This window comes from Zonotrichia leucophrys, chromosome 11 (genome assembly GCF_028769735.1).
Source record: "Zonotrichia leucophrys gambelii isolate GWCS_2022_RI chromosome 11, RI_Zleu_2.0, whole genome shotgun sequence".
NCBI classification, from domain to species: domain Eukaryota; kingdom Metazoa; phylum Chordata; class Aves; order Passeriformes; family Passerellidae; genus Zonotrichia; species Zonotrichia leucophrys.
This window is the reverse complement of record NC_088181.1, coordinates 10,198,188-10,224,754: the sequence shown is the minus strand read 5'-3', so window position 1 is coordinate 10,224,754 and position 26,567 is coordinate 10,198,188. Positions and strand designations below refer to the sequence as shown.

The 26,567-nt window shown below is 50.1% G+C and overlaps 1 protein-coding gene and 1 long non-coding RNA gene across 7 annotated transcripts in view; one reads left to right on the top strand and one right to left on the bottom strand.

The window, feature by feature from the left end:
* LOC135452831 (uncharacterized) overlaps nucleotides 1–4,210 on the bottom strand; it is a 39,175-nt gene extending 34,965 nt beyond the window's left edge. For 4 of the 6 annotated variants that reach the window (XR_010441708.1, XR_010441706.1, XR_010441711.1 and 1 more), the window contains exons 1-3: nucleotides 3,980–4,210; nucleotides 3,302–3,357; nucleotides 2,697–2,836 (exon numbers count right to left, since the gene is read on the bottom strand). This is a non-coding gene — a long non-coding RNA (uncharacterized LOC135452831). The remainder of the gene's footprint in view (nucleotides 1–2,696; nucleotides 2,837–3,301; nucleotides 3,358–3,979) is intronic. The other 2 variants (XR_010441709.1, XR_010441710.1) reach the window with 1 other exon arrangement.
* Nucleotides 4,211–5,912: 1,702 nt separating this feature from the next.
* IRX5 (iroquois homeobox 5) lies at nucleotides 5,913–9,594 on the top strand. The gene is made up of 3 exons (XM_064723107.1): nucleotides 5,913–6,367; nucleotides 7,579–7,984; nucleotides 8,232–9,594. Exons 1-3 carry the CDS (start codon nucleotides 6,119–6,121, stop codon nucleotides 8,975–8,977), a joined length of 1,401 nt encoding a protein of 466 aa, XP_064579177.1. The 5' UTR covers nucleotides 5,913–6,118; the 3' UTR covers nucleotides 8,978–9,594.
* Nucleotides 9,595–26,567: the final 16,973 nt, after the last annotated feature.

Below are 26,567 nucleotides of genomic sequence, written 5' to 3'. Positions count from 1 at the left end.
AACTGTTAAAAAGAATTCCTTGGGTGAAAGGCCAGAAATGCTACCTGGCTTTATGCTTCTCCTCAGAGAGGTACTGCTGAGCTCCTGCAAACACCAGTCATAAGGACTGCAAATATATGTAAGTAAAGCAGATAAAGCACAAAATCTTTGGAACACAACGCTGCTATTAAGACACTCATCTCTGACACCCACACTGAAGGCCAGATTCCAGCTGCAGGAGCTCCCAACACAGCAGAGCCTGCAGGCAAAAGGGAATTTGCTACCATGAGGGAAGCTATGGGCTCATGTAGATCCCATAAAACAGCACAGGGAGCCACAGCCATCCTTCCCACTGAGCTGCTCCTCATTTGCTCTAAGAGCCAACTAACAGTAGATGTGGCTGGCTTTAAGTGAAAAACTTGTTCTAGACATGAAAGAAAGCAGTTTTTCATTTTTCACTCAGAGTCTATTTTCTGCATATGTCCATGGAACTGTAAGTAAAATAAACCCTAAAGACATTCTTAACTTAGTCCATACTATACCAACAAATTCAAGCAAATAATGCCATTTAAGTTAATTACAGGAAACTTCAAGGAAACTGAAATGCAGTTTCAGGTTCTCCCATGATACTGTCAAGATCTTTGGAGTTACATGCTCAGTACAATAACTAGGTGCTTGAAAGACTTGTCAGCTGCACTTCTGTATTTTATTCCACACACTAAAAAGGCTGCTGAAACAATTTAAAAAAAAAAATAACACTGGAACTGATAATCACACTTCTTTTAGCCGACAAGAAGTGATTTAAAATAGAAAGGCTTGGAGAGAAAAACAAAACTCTAAGCTACCTAATAGCCAAATGCTAGGCACAGAAGAGAAATTCTAGGTGTTCACGAGTTTACACCTCTCTCTCAGACCACAAACACAGAGTGTGAACAAGGAGCATCTCGGGCAGAGGAAGTTCAGGAATAAGAAACAACAGCGCACTGAGGGTGTCTTGCCCAGAGAGCTCCTCCTTTACCCAGGCTGAGAGCCACAAAACACCAGCACTTCCACTGCACCTGGAACTCCCAGCACGGCACCTGAGGGAAGCAGCAGCAGTGTCTGCAGGAAAGGGCCTCTAAGTTTTACAGCCAATATTTTACATGCATTTTTTTAGCTCTTGCCCAGTTAATAATGTATTGATTTAACATAGAAATACACAGGCCCCTCCCTCCTCTATGCACACTAATTAGTTTTACTTCTATGGTAGTGCAAAATGAGAAAGAAAATTTTCTCTTCATGCCTAATTAAAAGAATGAATATTCACGTGTATTTATTTTTCTCTTATGACTTGTTAATACTTCAAAATATACTGTATGAAACATCTCTTATCAGATGTTTCCAGCAGCAATTTCCCCTACCATCTGAGTCTCACAGGTTTTTTTTAATAGGACAGCTTTAAATGAAACAAGGTATCTTGTAGGGGAATTACTATTTAATTTTTTTTCTTTAAGAGGATTCCCTTTATCATCATGTACATAATTGTTGGGTAATACTGTCCCAAATTGAACTGGAGAAACAAATTCACTGTCTAAGGTCAGGTATTCTGATAAAGAAATATCAAAAAGGTTTTGAGAAAACAGCCTCCTTCTCATCTACCCCTGTAAAAAGAAAAACAAAAAAGAAAAAAAAGTTGAAATGATCTCCTAATGCATCTCCCTTCATAATTCATGCCGAAAGATGACATTTTCTCAGGATCTTAATTAAGATAATGATGAACACCTGTGTCGGCATTCTTTGGCAAGACAGCATTATCCATCATAATCTTTTAAGTACTCTCAAAAAAACCCAACAAAATCATATGAGGGAACCAATCTGTTGCCTCTCCTTGCACTAAGTTTTACATCTCAGACACACAGAAGAACGATTAGATCTTTAAGGACTGCAATAAAAACAGGATCGTTAGATTTTAAAGTTTCAACAGAAAGTAGCTATTAAATTAATTAAATTAAGGTGTATCATATCCAAGATAGCCAAGTTTAACTCCATTCACTATAAGCCACCTGGAACCAAACCACTTACAGTTAGAGCCTACCAAGAGCTGTACTTTTAAACTATAGTTTGCTGTTACTTTTAGGATCATTCTGCCTCTTTCCATTTGTTTCTCCCAGAAAGAAAATATTCTCAGCTGATCCCTACTGTACATTCATGCCCTGATTTATTAAGCCATTTTATGCTGTACCCTGTTTGCACAATCTAAATGAAATCATGCAAAAGAAACCAGCATAGTAAAAACAAATATGCAAATCCAAGTGTTGCTATATTTTGGGTCACATTTTGTGCAGTCATCTCAAATCCAAGTTCCTCTCATACCAAAAACCCTACTGGAGTCCAACTACTAAACTAACCAATAACCGTTTTAACAGCTTTGCAGGACCAACAGAACAGACTGAAAGCTATAAAAATAGGGATTTTAATTATTTATTTATAGAAGCTGAATCTAAATTCACATGCCTAAATTTAAATAACGTGAACAGTGCACAGCCAGACTGTAAATCTTTCCCGCTACTAAATAAGACTTTAAGGGCAATCATTTTTTCTATTGCATTAACAATTTATATTCAAAAAAATTATGAGAAAAATATACAGTCCAGAATTTTAATATCAACCTGCACTGTTACAGTTTCATAGGCAACTGCAAAATGCACAAACTCCTAATGCCGAGAACTCATCCATACCTTCAAATGCATGGACCTTCAGCAAAAATGCAGAGAAGCAGCAAATGTATCCTCAAGCCCCACGTTTGCTAACAGCACTGATGAACAACATAAGAGTCTTGAAACAAACTATTTCCCTTCCAGCAAGTGGTTGAAAAGTCCTGCAAAGCAGATTAGTCTTAGGCTTTTTTAATATGCTGCTATCAGAGGAAAAAGTTGCTGTGACTAGTCATTCAGTAAAGCTATCAATGTGCAAATAAAGCAGAAAATATAGACATCCTTAAGAAATGAGTCTCAAATTTGATATAAAGTGAAGGTGACAACCACAGCAATAGAACTATAAACTAAATGTTTCAATATCTTGAATAATTATCTACAGTTCTTTTAAAACTGCAAAGAATATAATAGTGGCATAATGTAGTGAGAATGTCAGTTTGATAGGCACTTACAATCCTGACGGCATAAGAGTCCTATCACTACCGTTTATTAATCAGCTCTGGTATTATGTTTGCAAGGCATGAAAGTATGCATGAACTCACCACAGTTTCCAAAATGTATGCCTACAGAAGAAAGATTAGTGGAACATCAGAAATAAAGAGGGTAATTTTACATGACGTTAACCTTACCTCCTCTTCAAAAAAGTCAGATGCCATGGGAAGATGGTTAAAACTTCTGCTTCTTCCTACAAAGAAAGGAGCACGGAAAAGCAGTTAGTTATTCTACTCACATGTAAAATGAATGTTAAATGTATAAAACTTGACCAGATAATATCTCACTCCCCGAACAAGGGGGATTGTCAGAGGATTATGACAGAAGAGCTTTCGAGTGGAGAAAGAAATGCAGTGCTCCAGAGCGATCGCTATAATGAAGCCGGGGACAAATACCGGTGACACCGTGCAGTCGAAAACTGATGAAAGTGCACACCTGTGTGGATTGAGCATGTAAGGGAGCGTGCGAGCCGGGGACGGACCTGTCCCGTTTACCGGGGCAGAACCACATAGAGTTTAAACAGACGAAATTCCGCACACCGCACATGAAAAAATTAAATTAAAAAAAAATCAAAACAAAAACAAAACGGGGGGCGAGGGAAATGCAAGAGGATAGAGGCGGGAACGGCCACACGGAGCGCGGCTCGGCAGCAGCCGAGGAGGAGCCGAGCACGGTGCGGCCCCGCCAGTCCCGCCCGGCGCGGCCGGGACCAGAGCGGGGCCGGGGTCGAACCGCGCCGCCCGTCAGGGGGCGCCCCGCGGCGGGGCAGCGCCGGCACCGAGCGCCAGAGCGGCCCCCGGGCCCCGCTCCCTCACCTCGGGCCCGGCTCAGCGCAGCCGGGCTGCCCCGGGCCGGGATCAGCACAGCCGGGTCGGGCCGGGCTCAGCGCGGCCGGGCTGCTCCGGGCCGGACCGAGCTCAGCGCAGCCGGGCTGCCCCGGGCCGTGCCGCTCCGGGCCGGGGGCGGCAGCCGCGGGCCGCAGCGCCTCCGCGCGCCGTCCTGTCAGCGCCGCCTCCGGACTCCGCCGCAACCGCGCCCGTGCTGCCGCCGCCGCCCCTCCACACCCCACGCTGAGGGACAGCTCCGCGGGCCCGTAGAAGAAGCGGAGCGCCCGCCGCTGGCGGGGGCACAGCCAGTCATGCGCCGGGACGGCCGGGGGCGGGCCTGGCGGGGCCGCGGCCTGATGGGTACTGTAGTGCAGGGCAGGGGACGGGGGTGACTCTGCTGTACGGCGGGCAGCGCCCGCCCCGCCGGCCTCGGTCCTGCCGCGTCCCCCCCGAAGGCAGCGCGGACAGCGCGCCCTTCCCGCCCAGCCCCGGCTCTGCAGCGCGGCCGCTCGGCGAGTCCCAGCCTGCGCCCGGCTGGGGGCTGTGGATGCTGCCGCCGGGACGGAGCCCCGGAGAAGGAGGGAGGGAGGGACGGAGAAAGCGGGGCGGTGTCGGTGTCGCCTCCACGGCGACGCGGGGAGCTCCTGCCCCGGCCTGCCCGTTTTAAAACACAGCCCTGCTCCTCGCGTCTTCGCATACGTCCCGCGGGGGAGCGCGGCGAGAGCATTGGGGTCGGGAAATGCAAAAGTTACAAAATAAAATTAATTCTGAAAATATAAATCTTATGCTATCTCTCCCTTCCCTCGACCGAGAAAGGCACGGCGGATCCCGATGGCCAGGGGTCCGCGGCCGCTGGAGCAGCTCCTTTCCTCAACTGCAAGGGAAAAAATATGCGAGGAGGGAATAAATCGGGATATGTTTCTATTGAGAAATATATCTGATGGAATCACAGGAGATTACATCTTCTGATCGGCAGGGATTTATCCCGGTTCATATGGTTTTAATCTGCTTTCGCCTCGACCCTTCATTGAGCCGAGGGCGGGGGGAGGACACCCGGTGTGTTCCTTAGATCCGCGGGCAAACCCTCGCTCTGAGCGGTGTCTGCGGACCCATCTCAGCCCCCTCCGCTCCCCTCCGGATCGCCCTTCTCCTGCGGCCGGCGCTGGGAGTCTAAATCCGAGCCCTCCGCGAAGCTGATCCCCGCTCCTGGCCGGACCCCGCCGCCGCTCCGCCCGCACAGCCGCCGCAACAGGTCCGGTGGCGGGGTGGCCCCTGCCCGCGGGAGGGACCGGCCGAGCAGCCCAGGGACAGGGCTGCGGCTCTTCCCCGACGAAAACCTCCTTTTTTGTTAAGAAAATCAAAACTAACAGCACCAGCAGTCCGCCGTATATCCCACCTCCAATGATTTAGCGGAGGGAGGGGCAGGGGCAGAGAGCACGAGGAGGGGTGGCTGTGGAAGAGGGGGAGCCGGGCGGCTAATAAATCTTATTAAAGATCTATTTTTTTTTTCATATACTGATTGGCTTGCATTCCGGCGCAACGCGGCTCCGCACGGTATTTAGCACATGCAGAAAGTTGGAGCTGATCTTAAATGGCTCGGAGGTGACTGCAATCCAGGAGCCGGCGCACTTGAGCCTCTGAGCGCTGGGGAGGGCCAGGAAAGCGCGGAGCCCTCCCGCTGGTTGGGCCCGGCCGCGGCAGCCCAGCGGGGTCCTGCCAGTCCTTCCACTGACAACACCCCGCGAAGGAGGAGCCTCGCCGGGCCGTGCTGAAGGCGTCAGGAGCTGCAATTTCCAACTTAGCATCTTGGCAGGACCCTTCGGAAAGCGAGAGCGAGGAGGAAGGGGGAAAAAAAAAAGCCCCCCAGTGCAAGAGGGAGAGAGAGAGAAAGAGAGGAGGGGGGGAGGGAAAGAGGGGAAAGCGAGGGGGGGAGAAAAAGGAGGAAGCGGTGCCCGGCTGCAGGCGAAAGCGGAGCAGCAGCCCCGGCGCAGAGCAAGGTGCCGCCTCTGCCCAGCTGGCGAGGGCGGAGAGGCGCCCGCGAAGCCCCGGCCGCAGCCGCCCCAGCCCGGCAGCGCGGCGGCTCCCTCCCGGCGCCTTGGGCTCCCGGGTATATGTGCGCGCCTGGCCATGTCGTATCCTCAGGGTTACTTGTACCAGCCGTCAGCGTCCTTGGCTCTCTATTCCTGCCCGGCGTACAGCACCAGCGTGATCTCCGGACCCAGGACCGATGAACTTGGGAGATCTTCTTCGGGCTCCGCTTTTTCCCCTTATGCCGGATCTACCGCCTTTACCGCCCCTTCCCCGGGTTACAACTCCCACCTCCAGTACGGCACCGACCCGGCCGCCGCCGCCGCCGCCGCCTTCACTTCCTACGTGGTAAGAGCAGCCGCGGGCAGCCGACACCGCGCCGGGCACGACGGCATCCCGTGGGCGCCTGTCCCCCCCTCCCGGGCCTGCTTTTTGTTCCCATTTTATTTTTGAGATCTCGGGGACAAAAGGGAGCGCGGCTCATCGCCTCGCCGCCCAACTTTCCCGCATCGCCGCCGTGCCCTGCCTCACACTGTTGCTGGCGGCAGCGGCGGGCAGGGCCGGGCGCGGGGGGAGCCGCCGGCACGGCCCGGGTGAGCAGGACCATGGCAGGCGGGAACAGGTTTCATTCCCTTAAAAAAAAAATTAAATGTGTAAAAACCACCAATCATAGTTCTGCAACAATTAGCTTGTTGTGATTGAAAAGGAATGAATTCAGGACGGGTCGGCGATGGGAGAAATCCGGGTGATAAATCCAGGCAACTTTCCCCTGCCCGGCGATAATTAGGCTTAAATATTGCAGAGCTCTAACCCCATGGCCGCGAGCTGCTCCGCGGGGCTGCGCGGGGAAGGGAAGGGGAAGGCAGGGCACTGCGCCGCCGTGCGCGCCCGCGGGGCACCGCGGGGCCAGTGCGAGTGCGGGAGATCCACACCGCAGGGCTGCGGCCACAGCCAACGCCCCTCAGTTCCCCCCAAAACCCGGCGACTTTGGCTCAGCTTCTCGTCTGTGTTTAGGGCAGAGTTTTACAGTTCCTTCTTTCCTTTTTCCGTATCTTTTCTTTTGCCTTTTTATTTTTGCCCTTCTTCTCCCCCTTTTTTGTTTCCCTTTTATCTTCTTTTCTTCTCTCTTTTCTTCTTCCTTTTATTTTTTCCTCCTCCCGTCCCTGGGCAGGGAGGAGCGGCCCAGGCCGCCTGGGCCCGGCAGGTTGTCTGCCGCGATCGCAGGGCGGGGGGAAGGCTCCGGTCCCCCTGCCGCTGTCCGCCCCCACGCCGCGCTGCCCACTTGCTTTTCCGCTCCTGCATTTGGGGGAGAACCGCTGGATTGCTGCAAGCAGCCGGCGATCTCCTGGGCTCGGAGACTACGGGCCCCAGAGAGCCCCCAGGGCCCTTCCTCCCGGGAAAGAACCGGGGGACAAGCCGGGCAGGGCCCGGCGGCGGGGGAGAGGCGGCGGGGCGCGGGCAAGGGCTGCGGGCAGGCCCTGGTGCTGCCTTTGCCCTGTCATTGCCGCCCCGCGGCCGCTGACCTCGCCCCGCCGGGCCGCTGTCCCCTCTCTCCCCAGGGCTCGCCCTACGACCACACGCCGGGCATGGCCGGTTCCCTGGGGTACCACCCGTACGCGGCGCCGCTCGGCTCCTACCCCTACGGGGACCCCGCGTACCGCAAGAACGCGACGCGGGACGCCACGGCCACCCTCAAGGCCTGGCTCAACGAGCACCGGAAAAATCCCTACCCCACCAAGGGCGAGAAGATCATGCTGGCCATCATCACCAAAATGACCCTCACCCAGGTCTCCACCTGGTTCGCCAACGCGCGGCGGCGGCTCAAGAAGGAGAACAAAATGACCTGGACCCCACGAAACCGCAGCGAGGACGAGGAGGAAGAGGAAAACATCGACCTGGAGAAAAACGACGAGGACGAGCCCCAGAAACTGGAGGAGAAGGGGGACCCCGGGACTCCGGACACAGGTAGGACAGCGGGCTCGGCCGGGTCAGCGCGGCCGCGCCCTCGGGGCTGCCCTGGAGCGGTGCAGCGGTGCTGGGGCGGCCTGTTCCCCCGAGCGTGCAGCCGCGGCGGGGGGAGCCGGCGGGCAGCGCCGCGGGCCTGGCCACGGCGGGGACCGAAGGGTGGGCGGCGAAGTGGGTGGGCGGGTTTGGGGGCGCAGGGCGAGACCGAGAGCTGCCCCCCCACCCCTGTCCTTTCTCCCCCTACCAGGAGCGGCGGATCCCAAGGCAGCGCCGGGCTGCGAGCGCCTTCAGGAGTCCCCCGGCCCCCGGGAGGCCGAGAGCGGTCTCAGCGACTCGGATTGCAAAGAGCTGGCGGAGGAGCGGCTCGACGGGCCGCCCGGCCCCCACAAGGCGCCCGGCGCTTCCCCGCTGGGACCGTGTCCGGCGGGCCGCGAGGAGCCCCCGCCGTACCGCCCGCCCTCCGCCGCCGCCGGGCCGCCGCACTCCGCCGACCTGCACCCGCTGCTGCCCGCCGCCACCGGCGCCTCTGTCATCCACTCGCCGCAGCAGGCGGCCCTCGCCAAGCCCAAGCTCTGGTCGCTGGCCGAGATCGCCACCTCGGCGGACAAGGCGAAGGAGGCCGGCGGCGAGGCGGCGCCCCCCGGCCCCGCCGTGCTGGGCGGCAGCGGCCCGTCCCGCTCTCCGCCGCGGCCGCGCTCGCCCGCCGCGCAGTGCCCCTTCCCCAACGGGGCGGTCCTGCCTCGGCCGCTCTACTACACGGCGCCCTTCTACCCCGGCTACACGAACTACGGCTCCTTCGGGGCCCTGCACGGGCACCCCGCCGGCGGCCCCGCCGCCGCCGCCCCCGGCGCCCACTTCAATGGATTAAATCAGACTGTCCTCAGCAGAGCCGAGAGCCTGGCTAAAGACACTAAAATGATCAGGAGCCAGTCCCAAGTAGACCTTTGCAAAGACTCACCTTACGAACTGAAGAAAGGTATGTCCAACATTTAATATCGGCTTCTCCTCCCTATCCCCTCCTGGGACTGTGGTTTTGTTCCTTTTATTTTTTCTCCCCTTTTTTAATTTATTTGAGAGAAATAATAAATTGCTTTGGCAGTTATTTTTCCAGTACCAAAAGAAAAACAAAACAAACAGAAAAAGACCAGCTCCCCCCTCCCTCCCAGCCCCTCTTCAAAAGTTTATAGAGTCTATTTGTAATGGCTGGTGGAAACCGCCCAGAAATGTCTTAAGCAAGTGAAAAGCAAACGAGTGACACGCTCTCTCTCACACACACAAAGAAGAAAGATTTGTATTAAATCTTATTCTGTATATTTAATGTAGCTTTTTTGTATTTAAATTGACAATACAGTATCTTTGAAGTAAATTATGAAATCAAGACAACTGTACAGGCATTAATGTTGTTTTCGTAATATAAATATATACATTTCTGTGTCTTTTTCCGAATTGTTTCATAGTTTTAAAATATATATATACAAGTTTAATTTAATTTTTTATGCCTATTGTTTTTTTTCCTTGAGTGTGAGTTAAACTATAATTCAAAAACGAGACAAAAAAAGGAAATAGGTTATACGTATTAGATTTAAAAAAACCCAAACCTGCAGCCGCCTTTGTAAAATGCAAATATTTAATTAAAAGAGATTTTTAACAGAATCAAAACCACTCTCTTTTTGCAACGGGCAGATACGTGCATAGCTGCGGAAAAATAAAAGCATGTCTTAAAAGAGACGCGGGGCTCCATTTAGGACCTCTCAGTAGTACCTGAAGCCTTTTTGGAAGTGGCAGGAAATTTTTAAGAGGTCGGGGGCTCCGGAGGCGAGAGCCGCCGGCGGGGCCGGGACAGGCGAGCGGCGGCGGCGGCGGGACGGGGCCGGGAGCGGCAGGGACGCTGCTCCCAGAGGTGAAGGCTTAAATCAGGCCACGCACAAAAGCACTTGTTAGAAACACCAAATCGAAGCGCAGTCCCATCTTTTAACCTAATTACTTCCAATCAGTGTCGTGTTTTATGCAAAGCAATCAGCTGGTGAACTTTGCTAATGAGTTCGATTTTCTGCCAGATTTAGCCCGCGTCGCTGCAGCGGCGGTGCTGCGGCGGCAGCCGGGGCTGCCCGGGCGAAGGCGCTCGGTGCGGCGGGGGCGGCTGCGGCCCCTTTGCCTTTGCCTTGCCCCGCTGCCCGGCCCCGGTGGCGGCCCCGCGGTGCCCGGCCCGCGCTCTGGGGCGCTCCCGGCGGGGCCCGGGGCGCGCAGTCCCGCGCAGGGCCGGCCGCGGGCGCGGTGCTCCCGGCGCTGGCAGGTAGGTGTCACACTCGGCCCGGCTTTGGCTCCCGCCACCCGCTCGGCCGTGCGGGAGTCCCGCGGGGCCGCGCTCCGCTCCGCGCTGAGGCCGCAGAGCCGCGGCCGGTGCGGGACAGGCGCCGCGATCCCGGGGCAATGCCACCACAAATCCCTTGGGTGCGGGGACAGAGAGCGCCCCGAGCCCCCCCGCGCCGTTCTGCCGCTCCGCAGCCCCAGGCAGGGGGAAGCGATCCCCGAGCGGATTAGGGGCTCCCCAGCTCGGAACCCCCAAGCAAAAGTCAGCTCCCGTTCGTGGGGCTGCCCCAGCAGCCCGGGTCCCCTGCAAAGGAATAACGGCGAGAACTGCTCCAGCACTGCAGGAACGGGTCCGTCGTTGTGCAGTGTGCATTTTGGGGTGTCAGCTGTACGCTGACATCCACACTGCTGATGTGATGGGAGTATGACTGGGACCTCTGGGGCTGGTGCCGAGACACCCCTCCGTTTGCTTGGATTTTTTTTTCTTTACGAGTCAGATAATTATTTTGTAATCTCTTCAACTTTGTCAGAGCCATTTATTAGCTGTAACAGGTTTATTCATGCATATTTACATTTACGGGAATTTAAATAGTAGTTTGTATTTTGAGTTTTAAAGACGTTCTCTTGGTTATACGATTTTTTGTAGATAATTTGGTTTAAAATCAAAATTGTTTCAACTGAACGTGCAAAGAATCAAATACTCTTGGGATAGTAGTATGTTACTTTGCCATTCTCTTAATGATAAATGATTTTTTTAAAAAACGCTCGAATTCCTCCGTTGGATATTTCATTTCCAGTCAGTGAGACCTGCAGGAAGGAGTACTTTTCGCGCAGCAGTGAGCTTTACTGGACTCACCTGCCTTGTTTAAACGGGACAAAGTTCTGGCGGCGAGGGGCAGGGTAGCGCTGGCCCGGGGAGGATCAGCTCCGGTGTGAGGGTTTGGAGGCAAAGCTGTGCCGGCCCCGTCCCCCGGCGGGGATCGCCTCCGGCGGAACTCGGGGAAACTCCCTGGCCCGTGTGCTAGAGGGAGCGACAGAGCCCCTCAGGACCTCGCTCCCCAGACAACAGGTTCCGCAGAGGAACGACTAACCTCAAAATAAATAGGTTTCAATTATTCATCTAGCTATGGATTTTTTTTTTTAATTGTCGTGCTACCTTTCCACAGCTGATCTTCCGATCTCTGAAAAAGCTATTTTGCAAAGCAGCTTAGAAGCTTCGCTCGTTCAAAAGCCTTATTCCTTATACTCAGGGCTATTCTGAATAGGTCTATTAGCGATCTCAATACGGTTTTCGTTTGATGTATAAATTCCTAAGGGAATTAACCGTTTCCTTTAGGTTGCAGCCTGTCGCCTATTTTAAACCATAACTATTATTGTAGCCCAAACGATTTCATACAACAATTTTATTCATCACCCTTTTCCCCTGCCACAGGAGATATAGTGTATAGCCATTCTTTAACATAAGCACGAATTTACCAGTTTCTTTCCCGTAACAGAGTAGGGGGGAGGGGGCAGCATTCGCCTTTTTTGCCTCTGGCATGTTAATTTGTTGCTTAAAAAAGAAAAAATAAAAAGACGTGAGGATATATTAAAATAAAAATAACGCCTGCTGCCAGTTAGAGCTGCCGTAGGTTACTCGGGAGCAGCCCTCGGAGCAGCCGGGAGCGACTCTCCCGCTGGGAGCGGAGCCCTCCCGGGCCGCGGCTGCCCCGCGGAGCTTTGGGGAGCGAGGGCTTCGCTGCCGCTCCGAAGCGCTTTTTGGGCAGCTGAGGGGGAAGAGAGGGGATGGAGGTGGGCTCCTCCAGCCTGGGCTTTCATCAGCTCGCCTGGCAGCAGGTGCTTGCCCAGGGGTGCAGGTGGAAACGGTCCAGGCTCCGCTCCTGGAAGAAATCGCTGGCCCCTTTCCGTGCCCGCTCCCTCCCCTTGCCGTCCCGGGCCCCACGGCACGGCCCTTGCTGGGGCGGGGGCGCCGCGACCCCTCCGCTGCCCGCCTGGACGGCGCGGGTGGAGCGGCGCAGGTGGCAGCGGGGCCGCCCTGTCCCGCAGGTGACAGACCAACATCCCCCCAAAATCCCCCAGCGCGGCCGACAGGCGTGGTGGCGTGGCTGGCCCGGCTGGGCCCACAGGAGCAGCTCAGTCCCCAGGTCCCGACCGCAGGCCGAGGATCCGGGACCCCAGAGGAGACGAGCGGGGGCTCCCGGCGGCAGGCGGCACTCGCCAGGCAGGGAGCGCAGCTCCCCTCGGGGAGCGGGGGGTCGTTCCCCTCCTCGCCCGTCCCAGCCAAGGGCCCTGACCCCGGGGAAGGATGAGGCTTCCCCGGAGAAAGCCGGGCAAGTGTCCCGAGGTCAGGCGTGCCCGTTCCGATGGGCCTACCGACACCTCAGCGCGCCCGGGATGAGGGACCGACCCCAGGTGGACTGCGAGCCCAAGGCTGCAGCCACTGGTCCCATCCATCCCAGCCGCGGCAAAATTCTCTCTGTCCTGGAAGCAAAGAGACAGAGCTGGGGGTGCGGTCCAGCACAGCCCCCGGGCTCGGGCAGGGAGCCCCGGGTACCTCCAGCCCTGATTCTCAATCGCGGGGACGGAGGGCGAGAGAGGCGGGGAGCCTGGCGCAGCCCTACTGCTTCCTCCTTCACGCTTAAAAACAAAACAAATCCTAATTTAGACCCTCAACACCCCGGACCGTGTTTACATCCCCCCCGCTGCTCTCCCCGCGAGTGTTGCCTTTCCAATTGTCACGATTAACCTACGGGGCTCCCGCTCGGCGCGGAGCCTCCGCCGCGGCCGGGACGGCGCGGTCGCGTCTAATTGGCTTATTGGAGCTCCCCCCGCACACCTCCCCCGCCCCGGCGAGAGGTTCTGAGCAGCATCTTCTCTTGCCTTGCCTAGGAAGTACGTGAAAGCCCCTCCGCCAAGAAAACACGGGAAATCACACGGTCAGCAAGTTTAAAGGAGACGAATAAAAAAATATCACAGGGGTTTGCAGAAGGGAAAAGTACAGGAACTTCAACGCAAAACTAAGACGAGTTTAGGAAAAAACAAAAACGAAAGAAAACAAAGGAAAATTCCTCCCCACGGCCCGGTCCGGCCGGCGCCCAGCGCGGGTGCGCAGCCGCGGGTGTTCCTCAGCCGGGGTGCGGTGCGCCCGGCTCCGCGGTGTTCCGCCCGGCTCCGCAGCGTTCCGCCCGCCCCAGCAGCAGCAGCCTGGCTCGGGGCAGGCTTGGAGCCGCACGGGAGTGCCGGGGAGCCCGCCCGCCTCCCTCACCATCCCCCTCCCGCTCCCCTCTTTCTGTGACCTGCCACGATTATTAGTAAGGACATCTGTGGCTGGCAAGGGAACAAGTGTTACCAAAACCAGAACCGGCTGTTTTTCCAAATGAGCAATATGTTAATTCCTCATCCCCCCTCTGGTTTCTTTAAAACCTGGCACAAATACATCAATGGCGGAGAATAAGGAGCCTTTGCAGAGAACAAGTGGCAGTTTTGAATTTACCTTTTGTGTGCGCCTCAGATGCAATCTTGAGGCATTTTTTCCCTTCTCTCCCACAGAAAAAGAGTGTTAATCTGCCCTATCTTGGGATCCAAAAGGATTGGAGTGGAGTAGATATTCACTGGAATCACATAGGGGAATAAGGGTCTTGCTTTATTGAATCATCAAATCCCAGGAATGAAGCTCTTAATTAATTATGGGTGCTAAAAATTCAGGCCAGCTGTTTCTTTTTACTTGGCTCTGACAGAGAAAGACAAAGTCTACATCGAGATCTTCTAAGGCGCATTCAGCATAAATCAGCGCCCTCGGCGGCGCTCCCGGCCGCGGCGCGACCCGGCGGTGACAGATGGCGCATTGTCCCCGCATTCCTCCACCTCGCCTCCGCGGGCGCGGAAGCGGCCGCCCGGCGGCGCGGCCCGACTCAAACTGGGGACCTTTCTCTGCCAGGGAAAGGGCTCGCCCGGGACCGGGAGGGACGAACGGGCCGCGCCTGGCCGAGGTGCGGGCCCTGCCCGACGGGGCGGCCGCGGCAGAGGCTCCTGCGCAGGCTCTGCCTTTTCTTGCCCGAGAGCGCTCCGCAGGCGCCTCCTCCGCCCCCGGCAGTCCCATAGCGCCGTTCCCAGTCCCTGCCCCTGCTCCGAGGCTGCGGCTGGAGCCCCGGCACCTAAGGCCTTCTCGGCTTCCCTCGCTGCCCCCAGCACCCTCGGCGATACCTCCGTGGGACCACCTAGCGCTGGAGCGAGGGGCCCCCAACATGGGTCCTTCTGCTTTTCTCCCGAAGGCAGAAGCCTTTCCCTGCGCGGCCGCGGATTCCCCCAGGGAGGGCTGCGCCGGGCGCCGCAAGGGGCAGGAGGCAGCAGGGTCGGAAAGGCGCGGAGAGCCGCGCAGGAGGTGCCGAGAGGTCTCCTGCATCCCGCTCCCCGTCCCCTCTTTCGGGGGACTGCCGCGTTCGCTCAATGCCCGGTACTCAACGGGAGCAACCCGCGCTATTTCCATGGCCAGTTCGCGGGCGAGGGGCTGCCCGAGCCACTCTCGCCTCCTTCCACACTTTTGTGCCAGGGAAATCTCTGCGGGTTCGCCTCGGCAGGGCCGAACTCGGGAGGCTGGTGCGGAGCTGCTCAGCGACTCCCCGGGGTCGTACCCCGCCGGGCGCTTCCAGCCTCCTCAGCCGAGGATCCCTTCACCTCCAACTACCAGAAAATAGATGTCCTCCGCACGGCGTTACTCATCTGTTATAATTAGAGCATGTGCGAACTCGCAGCGTGCCGGGAGCCCGGCTCGGGTTGATGCAGGCACTTGTGCAATAACCACCTCGTTGTGCCGTGGCGCGGGCAGCCCGGCAAGGGCCGGCTGGGGCCGCATCCTGCCCCGAGCTCGTCCTGGCTCGGCTCGCCCCTGCGTCCGCGACGGCAAGGGAGCGGCATCGTCCTGATACCTCTTTTCCCCCGAAATTGGCTCTTATTTGCCTAAAGCTAACCACAGACCTCTCCACGCTCATGGCTGATGGATGCAAATGTAAATGTGCACTTATTTAATTGGATCAGGTCCCAAGATAAAAGAGATAAACGGCTCCCAGTTTGCCAAGTTATTTTCAGAGGCATGCAGTGATGTGTGGAGGGAAAGTTAATGAAGAGGAGAAGAGACACACTGTACTTAAAATACCTCAGGTCTAGACTCGGGGAGAGGGAAGCATCGAACTGCGCCGCTGCGGACCGGCGGGGGCTCCGCGCAGCTCCGCGCAGCCCGGCCCGGCCGCAGGTACCGCGCGTAGCTCCTCGCCCGAGCCACGGCGGGCGGGGGGAGGCTGCGCCCTGCGTGGCAATTAATGCTCTTCCCCTCTTCCCTCCACCAAAATTGTTCTCCGTTCCCTTGTTCCTCCCCGTGTTCTACATCCGTATGCATGAGACATTAACAGACGGTTATTGATACAAACATAGTTTTTGTTGCTAAAGGCCTTCCAAAACAAATTCTCCGGCTGAATGCCAATGTATGCATGTTGGCTGGTGACAGCTGATTAGTGAAATGATTTACGGCCAAGTTAAAAAAAATGATACTGTCAAAGGCAGCAATTTGAAAAAAAGCCTCAAGGCTTCCCACTGTAAAGCCACCCAACAAATCTAAACCTACACTACAAATACCTGAAACACTCAAGGAATCAATTGGTCGCAGATTAAGTACAGTCTGTATTCTGACTCGCCCTGGTAATCTGTAACTCTCCACAGGAGCAGCCCCTCGATTTATGCCTCCAGCCTCACCTGCGGCAGGGCTGGCTCCTGCCCGAGCTGCCCTGCCGGCCTCCCAGCATCCCTGCAATCGGAGACTTAGGCCTCCTTTTTGTTTCAAGACTTTTTCTCTCATTAATTGATTAAAAAAATCCCCCTTCCCTCATTTCTCTGTAGCTCTTCTTCATAAAGAAAGCTTTTGCTCTGCAATAAAGTAAGAGACTTTGATCCCAGATCATCCTCTTAGGCCTTCCAGCTGAAATCAGCGGAGAAACTATGTGGAGTTATTGTTCGCACTTGCTGCACTTCTGATTCAGAAAGGGCTGATTTATTAGCTTGTCAAGGGAAGCATTGTTCAGGAAGGCAATCAAAAAGCACTTACCTAGCTAAACTAAAATTACTGCCTTTTCAGTGGCTAATTTGTATAACTCCCATGGAGGAACTTGGGTAGTGTTTGATGAGGCATAAAATGATGATTAATGAATTTATTGGCCTGCTGCTCATCAAATAGGAGTAGTATATCTTTCCTCTATTGGGCGTTGGGTCTAATGCTACATGTCTGTGTAAAGCAAGTCCAATATGATCTCCTTTTTAGCCCCCTTTTAACCCCCATGACCTGAAGAATATCACCGTGTAACAGAGGCAACATCAGGGGACTGCAAAGACAAAGAGCCCGTTTGATAAAACGCTAAATGAGAAACGCGAGGAAAGTTGCTGCAGGGACAGATCTGCTCAGTTTTCGGCTTTCAATCACTTTGACTACTGAAGTGGGAAGAATGTAGAAACTAGATAAGGTGTGAGAAGCGAAAAGAAAATGATAAACCAATTTTAACTTTCATAAAGGATCCAGCCAAACAACTTCATTGCTACTTGAAAGAACGAGCGAGTGCGGGAAGTGCTGGGATTCCCGAGCAATCAGGCATGCTGCAGCACCTCACCACCCAGCTGTGCATGGAGACACGGGGAAGATGCCCCCAAAGTGGCCATATTCAGGTTACTGGTATGCCAGGTTACTGGCATGTAACCTGGTTACTGATACCCTGATCAGATTTGGTGCAACTATTTTGAGCTGATATGTTTAATGTCCTTTTTCCTCCACTGAAACAGCTTTCTCCTCTGATCGGTGTTTAATGCTCAAATCACTGTTTTGGGGCTAAGGGCTTCTGAGAGAAACTGCTTACTTTCTCCCTTTTAAAACTCCTAAATACTAGGGCCCTAATACTAAATTAATTGTGATTCAGTGCCCAGCTGGATACACATGTGACTTACAGGGTATCTTATGCTCTACATATTGCTGCTTTGAGCAGATTGAGACCCCCAGAAGATCAGAAATGTTGCTGACATTTTCAAAAACTTATTAAAATAAGTTTTCCTGAGATTTGGAGTCAGAGATCTTCTCAGGAATGAATCAATTTAGCTCTTAGCTTCCATGCACAGTTCCCCGTTCCTGCAGCTCTGAAGCTTGTCGAGAGATCTGCAGCTTGCACATCTCCCAGCGAAGATGCACATGCCTTATCTGGAGCCTGTTGCCAAAAAGGCAGCATGTCTCATTACCTTTTGAGGTTTCTCAGAAGTACCCTCAGGCCTGTGTGTCAGCAGCCCACCGTGCTGAAGACTGAGAAGGTGCAAGAACATTTTGCAGAGCTGCTGATGTGATCAGCCCTTGCTAGATGATGTGATGTTTCAGGCTCCAAAAAGGCTCAGAGGAGCAGGAAATGGTAACGTGGGGGTACCTGGCAATCCCAGCAGCCTGTCTTCCTTCTCTGCACCTTCCCTTTGTGCCTCTGCATGCAGAGCCAGAGCACAACCTGCTCTGCACTCCTTCAGAGGCGACTCAAGAACTGAAGGCAGGCTGTAGATGATCCTTCCTTTTGCTCTCTTGTGTTACAATGCAGTCTCTTCTGTATTTTTTTTCTTTCCATGGCCTGTTCTATTCTGGGTTTTATTAGATTATGTTTCTGGAAAGCTGCTTGGGAGTTGACTGAGTCAAGTCTAGATCTCAGCCCAGGAAGGCAGGAAAATTGCTCTCCTTAATTTTTAAGGGACTTCAGCTCATATTTTCTGAGAAATTCTTAAATTTGGCTGTTCCATATTAGATAAGAACTGTGATTTCAAACATTCTTGTTTGCAAAATACAAGGTACGTAGCAAACCAAGAATTGTTCATTTTTCAGATCTGTTTAGAAATAGTTTCTGGAATGGTAAAAGGAATATACTCCTGACCAATCTTTAGTTCATCAAAACAAAACTTTCCTGAGACAATACACTGCCTTCCTTGACAAAATGAAAAAGGCGCCCACACTATGTTAACAATATCAGAAAGTATTTATTTTAATTTTACCAATTGGTATTTGTCTGAGACACTTTTAGCTGAAATGATCCTCTGGAAAATAATGTTTATAAACATCCTTGAACAAATAGCACTCTCCTGACACAAGCCTACCATCAATGTACCTCTCAACAAGTTTTATCTACAAGTCCTTGACTTGTGACTGCTTTTACAAAGGCTCTCTGTTCATTAGCAATTTAAGGTCACTTTAAGTACTTGTGTCATGAACACACAGCACAGCCATAAAATATATGTATTAAATGCCAGCTGCATTAATATAGGGGTTTATTTTCCTCCACTTGGCTCCCCAAAGCAACATGATCTTACACATTGATGAAAAAAGACGTAGTTATATTTGCATAATTACAGCAATATTGTAAGTCTTTAGTGCAATAGACCTAAGAGGCTGATTTATGATTAAATATGTATGGCTAAAAGTTACCATGCTGGGTAGTGTGCATAGCATTAGACAATGACAGTTTTGGGACATAATTGCTTTAATGTGGGCAATTAAGACTAAGTGCATGTGATTTTAGTGTCTGCCCTACATTCCTCTGAATGATTACAATGATCAATACACATGATTTGTAAGTCGCTTCCTATTGATCGAATGGTAAAATGTTTGACCTTCCTTTGAGGAAGTAATTTGCTAAATTATGACACCACGTAAAGTCTTTCTTGGTTCAGAGGTGAGGGGTAATGGTGCTCAGAATTAGAAAAAAAATAAAATAATTTTTCCCCCTTTTCCTGAAAGTCAGTCTCTGTAATGTCTCCACCAATTTGCTGACTTCACCTGTGAAGGGAGGAGTCTGACACATTCGTATTTGAAAACAGGGAAAAAAAGGGAAAAATTGAATTGCAAACCCATTCCATGTTTGGAAGAAATCCTCTTCATGAAGTTTATCTGTTTACTCTATGCCAAATCATGAGGAAGTTCTGGACCACAAGATCTCTGTTGTTTGCAAGCAGCTGGAGAACAATGTGCAGCAGCAAAGTTGGGGAGCGGAGCACACGGTGAGCACTGTGAGCAGCTGGGACACGTGGCACGGCTCCCTGGGCTGCCTGCCAGGCCTGATTTAGCTTTGCATGCACAGGACCAAATAGCCTCCACTATATCACATTAGCAGGTACGAAAAGCAAACCAACAGTGTTCATGAAAACACATTAGCCAATGAACAGTAACTCAGTTACAGCTGAGAACCTTCCTTCCAGGCTAGCATTGCCATCCTAAATGCACACAGTTGCAAATTAGATCAAAATTAGTAGATACCAATGCCCTGAGATGTGTCCTGTTCCAGGGGTTCACAGAATCACAGACTCAACTGGGTTGGAACAGACCTTTGAGATCATGGAATCCAACCTATGACCAAAAACCACCTTGTCAACCAGACCAAGGCACTGAGTGCAACATCCAGTCTTTTATTAAACACCTCCAGGCACAGTGACTCCACCATTCCCTGGGCAGCCCATTCCAGTGCTCAATCACTCATTTTATGAAGAACTTCTTCCTAATGTCCTAAAGCCTAAACCTCCCCTGGAGCAGCTTAAGGCTGTGTCCTCTTTTCCTGTCATTGGGTTCCTGGGAGAAGAGGCTGCCCCCCCACCTGGCTGTACCCTCCTGTAGAGAGTGATGAGGTCTCTCCTGAGCCTCCCCTTCTCCAGGATGAGCACCCCAAACTCCCTCAGCCATTCCTCACAGGACTTGTGTTCCAGACCCCTCACCAGCCTTGCTGCCTTTCTCTGCATATGTTTGAGCAGCTCAACATTTCTCCTGAACTGAGGGACCCAGAACTGGACACAGCACTCAAGGGACAGCCTCACCAGTGCCAAGCACAGGGGAGGAATCACTGCCCTGATCCTGCTGGCCACATTATTCCTGATACAGGCCAGGAGCCATTGGCCTTCTTTGCCATGTAGCCATGTAGGCACCCTGCTGACTCCTGTTCAGCCTGCTGTCTAGTCTCCACACTCCATCTCAGAGACAAGCCTTCCCAATACAATCCACTCTTCCTGCACTAATGCTCCAGCATTAACACACTGCCCTCACCACGGCCAGAATGCTCCAGCAGCCTGTGCAAGGCTGCAGTTGCCCATGCAGATCAGGCTTCAAACCAGTTATTCTCCACCTTACCCAGAACTGGGGCATCCCCAACCTCCAATGAACTCAACCTCCCCCTTATCCCAGCTCCTGCCTTCCCAGTCCAGCCTAGGTGAGGAAAGTAGCTGGAACACAGCTACAACATGCTCACTTCCACACTGCTGGCAAAGGCAGTGTAATGGACTATAAGGACAGAGACACTTAAAAATGATGATGAAGATGAAAACATACCACAAATCATGTAGCTAGCAAGAAACATCCTATTTACTGGCTGTTGTGCCAAGCACACACACAGTAACACAATGTCCCACTCTTAAATCCTTTCCGTAAGGAGAAGACAGCATCAAAGAGTTCATAAATTTCCTAAAACAGCAGTACTGAACAATGAATTAAACTACAAAGCAGTTGGAATTCCTGGTTAGAAAAAAGTTCAGTCAGACAAAGGGCTGACTTGTTGGAAAACTGAAGGTAAATCTGTTTGCCAGACCTAAGAGGACAGCCCCTCCTGGAGCTCACCAGCCACTGCTGAAACATCCTTGGTGGAATTCCTTTTGCTTCTAACCATAGATGATGCTTGGACAACAGGAACAGACAGACTTTCTGAGATGAACAGGACTGCTCTGAAAGTTGACCTTTCCCCACCTCTAACTCTATGCCAGTCCTATGCCAGGAGTGAAGTGTATGACTCCAAACCATAATCATCTTGTATCTAGATTTTGAACATTCCTTTTGAGTTCCTTCCAGGGTCTTAATGACCCTCACAGAGACTTAGATGTTTCATTTTTAAGAAATCTTACAGACCAATGTTGTTAAGACTACACAGTATACTATAGTCACTCTTAGCTGCAATTAAAAAACCCAAACATAAGGCACAGCCATGAATAAAGACTAAATAGATAATTTTACACTCAAATTTCCATTTTCTTATTCATGGTATCATGCCCTTGGCAGTAATCCATTCTAAACAACTTCCCACGCAACTCTCTAGCCTTTGGTCCTATTTCTGAATGGCCCAGGTTGAGCTAGGTGGTGATTATCACTGGATAAGAGGACAAGATGATGGAAAACTGTTAGTGGCAGTAGTAACCAACTGTAAAACATGAGAAGCCCCAGGCAGGGTAACTTGGTGCTGAGAAAGTTGTTTATGCTCCACTTTGGAAATTTTCCTGGCACAATGTACTCAGATAGACATGTTTCCATTACTTTTCATCTAAACTAATTCTTCTTTACTCATGAACACTTCCCTTGCTTTTCCATTGAAATATTTATGGAATAAGATAAAAACCCACGACCCTTACCCAGGAATGCTCATAGTCACATACTTAGCTTTAAACATAGAGCCATTGAACGTGATGAGACTTCAACACACAATTAAACTGCACACTTCAGCCTGGACTGGTTCCTCACACAGCATTTTATGTAGAAGATTTAGGTTCAAAAATCTGTTTTTTTAAGGTGTGAAATAATATCAAATATATGATTAATTAAATGATTGCATCAAAACTAGTTTTTGCCCAACTAAATTACTAGATAAGATGAGAAGAGAAAAAGGAAAACATTAAAATGTGTCAACATAGGAGTGGAAAAAGAGAAACTTTAAAAGCAAAACTAGTAGCAGGATTTGTGGTATTCTGCAAGTTCAAAATGCAACTGACACATTTCTCTGTTGCTGTTAATTTTGTTTTGCCTTCATATTAACTGCATCTCTTTGATGAATATTTTTAAAAATAAAATAATGGTTATCACTCAGGCTGCTTTGAAGTACTTCTGAGTTGAATGACTGGTAGCATTTATTGATTTCATAGTGTGACACTAGAAGTTTTGATATGGGATTTTAAAAAACGATATTTGAAGTTAAAAGAAGACATCTTGATTAAAGCCAGAACAAATTGTTTGGCTGAGATTCAAACTCTGGTTCACATGCCTTTCCAAGTTTGTAGATTCACTTGCTTGCTAGGAAAAGCCCATATGCTTTCAATGGACGAGTTCAAAATTCATGCCATGGAAAGGCAGGAAACTGCTTCAAAGTTGGGAACCAATGGTCCAGCTTAAACCCTAAGGGAAAAATACACTCGTAGACATTAGATATAAGAATGAGGCAGAAAGGTCTTGTGTTTAAGGGGTTCAGTTCTGAGACACAGACAGCGTGACCTTGAAGCAAATCCCAAAGTCTTCTGTGCATCCGGTGCCCATATGCAAACTGATAACATCGTTCTCATCTTCTCCTGGGCAGGAAGCTGTGAGGATGAACAGCAGCTCTGTGGGGCTGTAAGTCATAGGGCTGGCTGGAGAGATGATCTGTTGGGTTATCACTTCAGGTCTCAGAGAGACTGAGATGGATGTTACAGATCTGGTGGTGTAATCACTCCCTGCCTGCAGCCTGGGTAATTCTGGTTCAAAAGGTACCTCAGACTCCCCCACACAGGGCACTGAGTTTCTGTGCTGGCCACTTCTGCTGAGATACTTGATGTGCTTCTCCAGATGAGGGGGGAACATTTAACCAAGGACTGGCCATGCCTGAGGGCTGCTCAGTACTTCAGGGTGAGCAGAGCCCTGCAGCTGTCTCCCCTTACATTGGGTATTGTCCTGTGTGGCTTAAAGAACAAGAGTGGAACTAGTTCTTCAGAATGGACGAAAAGCACTAAACCTTTACAGAGATCATCTGCTCAAAAGCCACTTGGGTCCTTAGTCTTTAAATAACTGACCTAAAGCACCTGCTCATAAAGCAGTTTCTGCATCCTGGGAGATGATCATCACTTCTTTTCCTGACCTTCTTCCATTGCTGGTTTCACGAGGGATGAGACTGACTTTTAAAGAAAAAATTTGCCAGTGCCACTTGGGAAGGTTATGAAGAAAAAAAAGAAAGTTGTCAGTTTTAGCAGTGGAAGCTGCAGTAAGTCACCAGCAGGCTACTGACCGAGTTGTGAAACTCAGGGGGAAAAAAACTGTTAGGTGAGCTGGTTAATATCAAGGCTCACCACTGACTTCTGCATACTACAGACCATGTCAAAAGCTTTCCAGTAATCAGTAGAGCTTAAGAAAAGTCTCTGATTAACTTTTCTTTCATCTTTCTCTTTTCCATCTGGTGTTAAAGATCAAACCTTCAGTTCCTCTACTCTTTTAAGCCTTGCCTGTTTGACAGAAAACCTCTCATCCATCTTAAATCTAGTGTGGGCTAGAATGTCTTTCAGCAGTGGCTAGAGGGTAGATATATTATCAGATAGTAACCATATTGCTCCCTCTGCTTTTACTTTAGCTCTGTATTTGTTATTATAGGATATATCTGGGGTTTGTGAGTGTTCAGCCTCTATCCCTCTACTGCAGGGATAGTGCTGCTAATGCTTTGCAAATCACTGCACTATTTATTTCCAGTTTAGGAATGTCCTATCTGTGCTTTGCATAACTTCTTCCAATTTTACCAGCAGCCCAGAATACTTGTCTCCTAGGACTTGCAGCATCTGCACTCTCAAAGACACTGTGATTTGAGCATGATGGTGACTTTGAGAGTGCTGGGGCTGTATCTGTTTCAAACTGTACCACTGCTGATTGTCATCTGAGTAAAAGCAGCATCTTCCCCTTGCACATGGACTCCAGGAGGGTGGGGATGCTCAGCCACCCCTTGGAAATCATTGCCTGCTTGGTGGAATATGGGTAAAGACTTCTGGAACTGCTGGGATTGATTTACACCTGCCATGGCACTCTTTGAGGTATTTCTTAGCAGCAGAAGAAAAGCAGCCCTCAGTGTTTGCTATGTGACTTACCCAAAACAGAAAAAGAGGTCACACCTCCCCAGCACATTGGGGCCACCAGCTAATATTATAGAGTACTTGGATAAAGGTAAATATAGATAATTACAAGATAATTACATTTCTCATTATTTCAAAATGAGGCATCTTTTCAGGAAGAGAAATTCCATTTACTTCCTGGCTCTACCCCCTAACATCACTTTTAAGCTATGACTTCATAGTCCATGTGATTATCAAATCCACTCAAAATATCATTTTCAGGCTAGTTATTGTACCAGAGATTCATAAAATGTCTTAATGACTTTGCAGAGGGAGGCAAAACACTTGAAAATGAAAGATGCTAAAAGATGTGGGAAAAAGAGGAAAGCTGCCTCAGGCAATTTACAGTGGAGTGGTGATGACCACTCTGTAAAACAGCAAGTCTGTGAAGGCCAAGTCATTTTTAGAGGACAGTGCAGCCAGCAGTAGCCAATCTAAGACACTTGAAGTGCACAATACCAGGGCATCTACTCTGATTAGCTCTACTTGATCCTGTGAACTGAATTAACATATTAGGTGTAGCCCAGAAGAGCATTATCTCCTGTGGTTTAAGCAAAGGGAGCACATGCAGTCTGTGTGCCATCAGATCTCTCCATGATATAAACCACTGAATCGCAACTTGTAATAATCAAGAATTTTTCTTCAGTGGTGCTCAAATTAAACACTTTTTCTCTCATACCTATGACAGGATTTTTTTTGTTAAGTATCTGTGCTCCATAGGCAGGACACAGTATTGAGTCAAAAGCTTTTTCATGCGGCTTGCCTTCTCTCTCAAAGGTGCTGGCCTGCAACTCCACCCTCCATAAATCAGAGTGGTGTAAACCTGCTCTGCAGGCCAGTTTCAAATCTTACATTTCCAAAAGAAGTAGTCAGACTGACCTTGAATCCTTCCTGTCTGTAAGAAAAGTTAAATGGGACCTGTGGAGGAAAAAAGGTATGATGCTGTATGTTTGAAGATCTTTCTGCCTTGCATTTCTGAGCACGGACTAAAGAATTGGGGTGCAAATCTTCCTGCTAGGAAAAGTATAAGAAAGCACTTTTGGAAACAACTGGTTCTGTGTCTGAACCAAAGCAGCAGCTCTTGCCTGATGCTGATCAGTACTTAATATATCAGGAGATATGCAAAAGCTCATTATTGGGCAGATGTAAGCAGCTTGCTTTCATATCCTGCTCCCCAGCAGTTAGAGACTGATTTACATCCTAGAACACGTGGTTCAATATCCTTTTCACTATGTGTTGTATTATATACAACATTAGGTATTTCTGATTTCAATATAAACATCTAAATCTGAATCCTAAATCTCAGTCTGAACAATTTGCTGTGGCAGACGGGCTCACAGTTAAATCATGTGTTGTGTAAAAAAAGCATTTCCATTTATCAGTGCTGAATTTCATACCTTTAACTATCAATTTAGGTGACACTGAAATTCACTTAAAATATTTCTTCCCAGTGTAATAGACCCTGTATGTGAAGTTCATGCTCCTATGGCAATCAATTGTATTTACAGTTATAAACACAATTACTCTGCAGCACCATGCTACAGTTCCTGCAGCTCATCTTAATGTGGATGTAAGGTTTATTATTATTGAGGACTGAGAGATGGGTTAAAATAATAATAAATGCAAACATTCTGGTTAAATGGGAGGAGACTGTGAAACATTAAACCAGCTTTGGAAAGGAGTAACTCCTTTCAGTTTTCATTGGCTCACAACATTAAATTGGGGGCATGACTCATCCATCACTACAATATTTCAGATTTAAAGCAGCACAATTTGATTGCAGGACAGTTCTACTGATAGAAAAGCTAAAGGGATATAATTGGGGGATAGATTTCTCATTTTTAAAAATTTCTTTGTTCTTTGTTACATGCAGATTACAGAAATGTTTCATGTTACAGTTTGCCAGTCTGCATTTTATTTGCTGAAGGGAACTGACTGTGAAATTTAATGAGCTGTTCTGAAGTTGAGTGTGTGCACAGACTCCTGGGCAAATGCTTGGAGAATACACTACCTTTCCATACTAATTTTAATTCTCTAGATAATATTTGGATGGCAAAACATGTATTTTAAATGTATATTTATCATCTCAGGAAATTTAACTGACAGCACATACCTCCTCTTTTGGTCGTAGGTAAGTATTCATTTTGATAAATCTAAATTTCCTGTAACTGGTTAGCAGAGGAGCCAACATATTTGTCTCACAAAAGTGTTTTCAAGATTAATGTGTAAATAGTTTGCACTTCTGTGATGTGTGCAGTCCACATAGTAATTACAACTTATTTCACACATTAGATTAAAGGTTAATATACTCTTTTCCTCCCAGTCATACAAAACTCAAATTCTTTGGTTG

Coding starts and splice junctions, on each gene's coding strand:
- IRX5 (XM_064723107.1), top strand. CDS start 6,119: ATGTCGTATCCTCAGGGTTACTTGTACCAGCCGTCAGCGTCCTTGGCT. Junction 6,368..7,578: donor CCGCCTTCACTTCCTACGTG/GTAAGAGCAGCC, acceptor CTCTCTCCCCAG/GGCTCGCCCTACGACCACAC. Junction 7,985..8,231: donor CCCCGGGACTCCGGACACAG/GTAGGACAGCGG, acceptor TCCCCCTACCAG/GAGCGGCGGATCCCAAGGCA.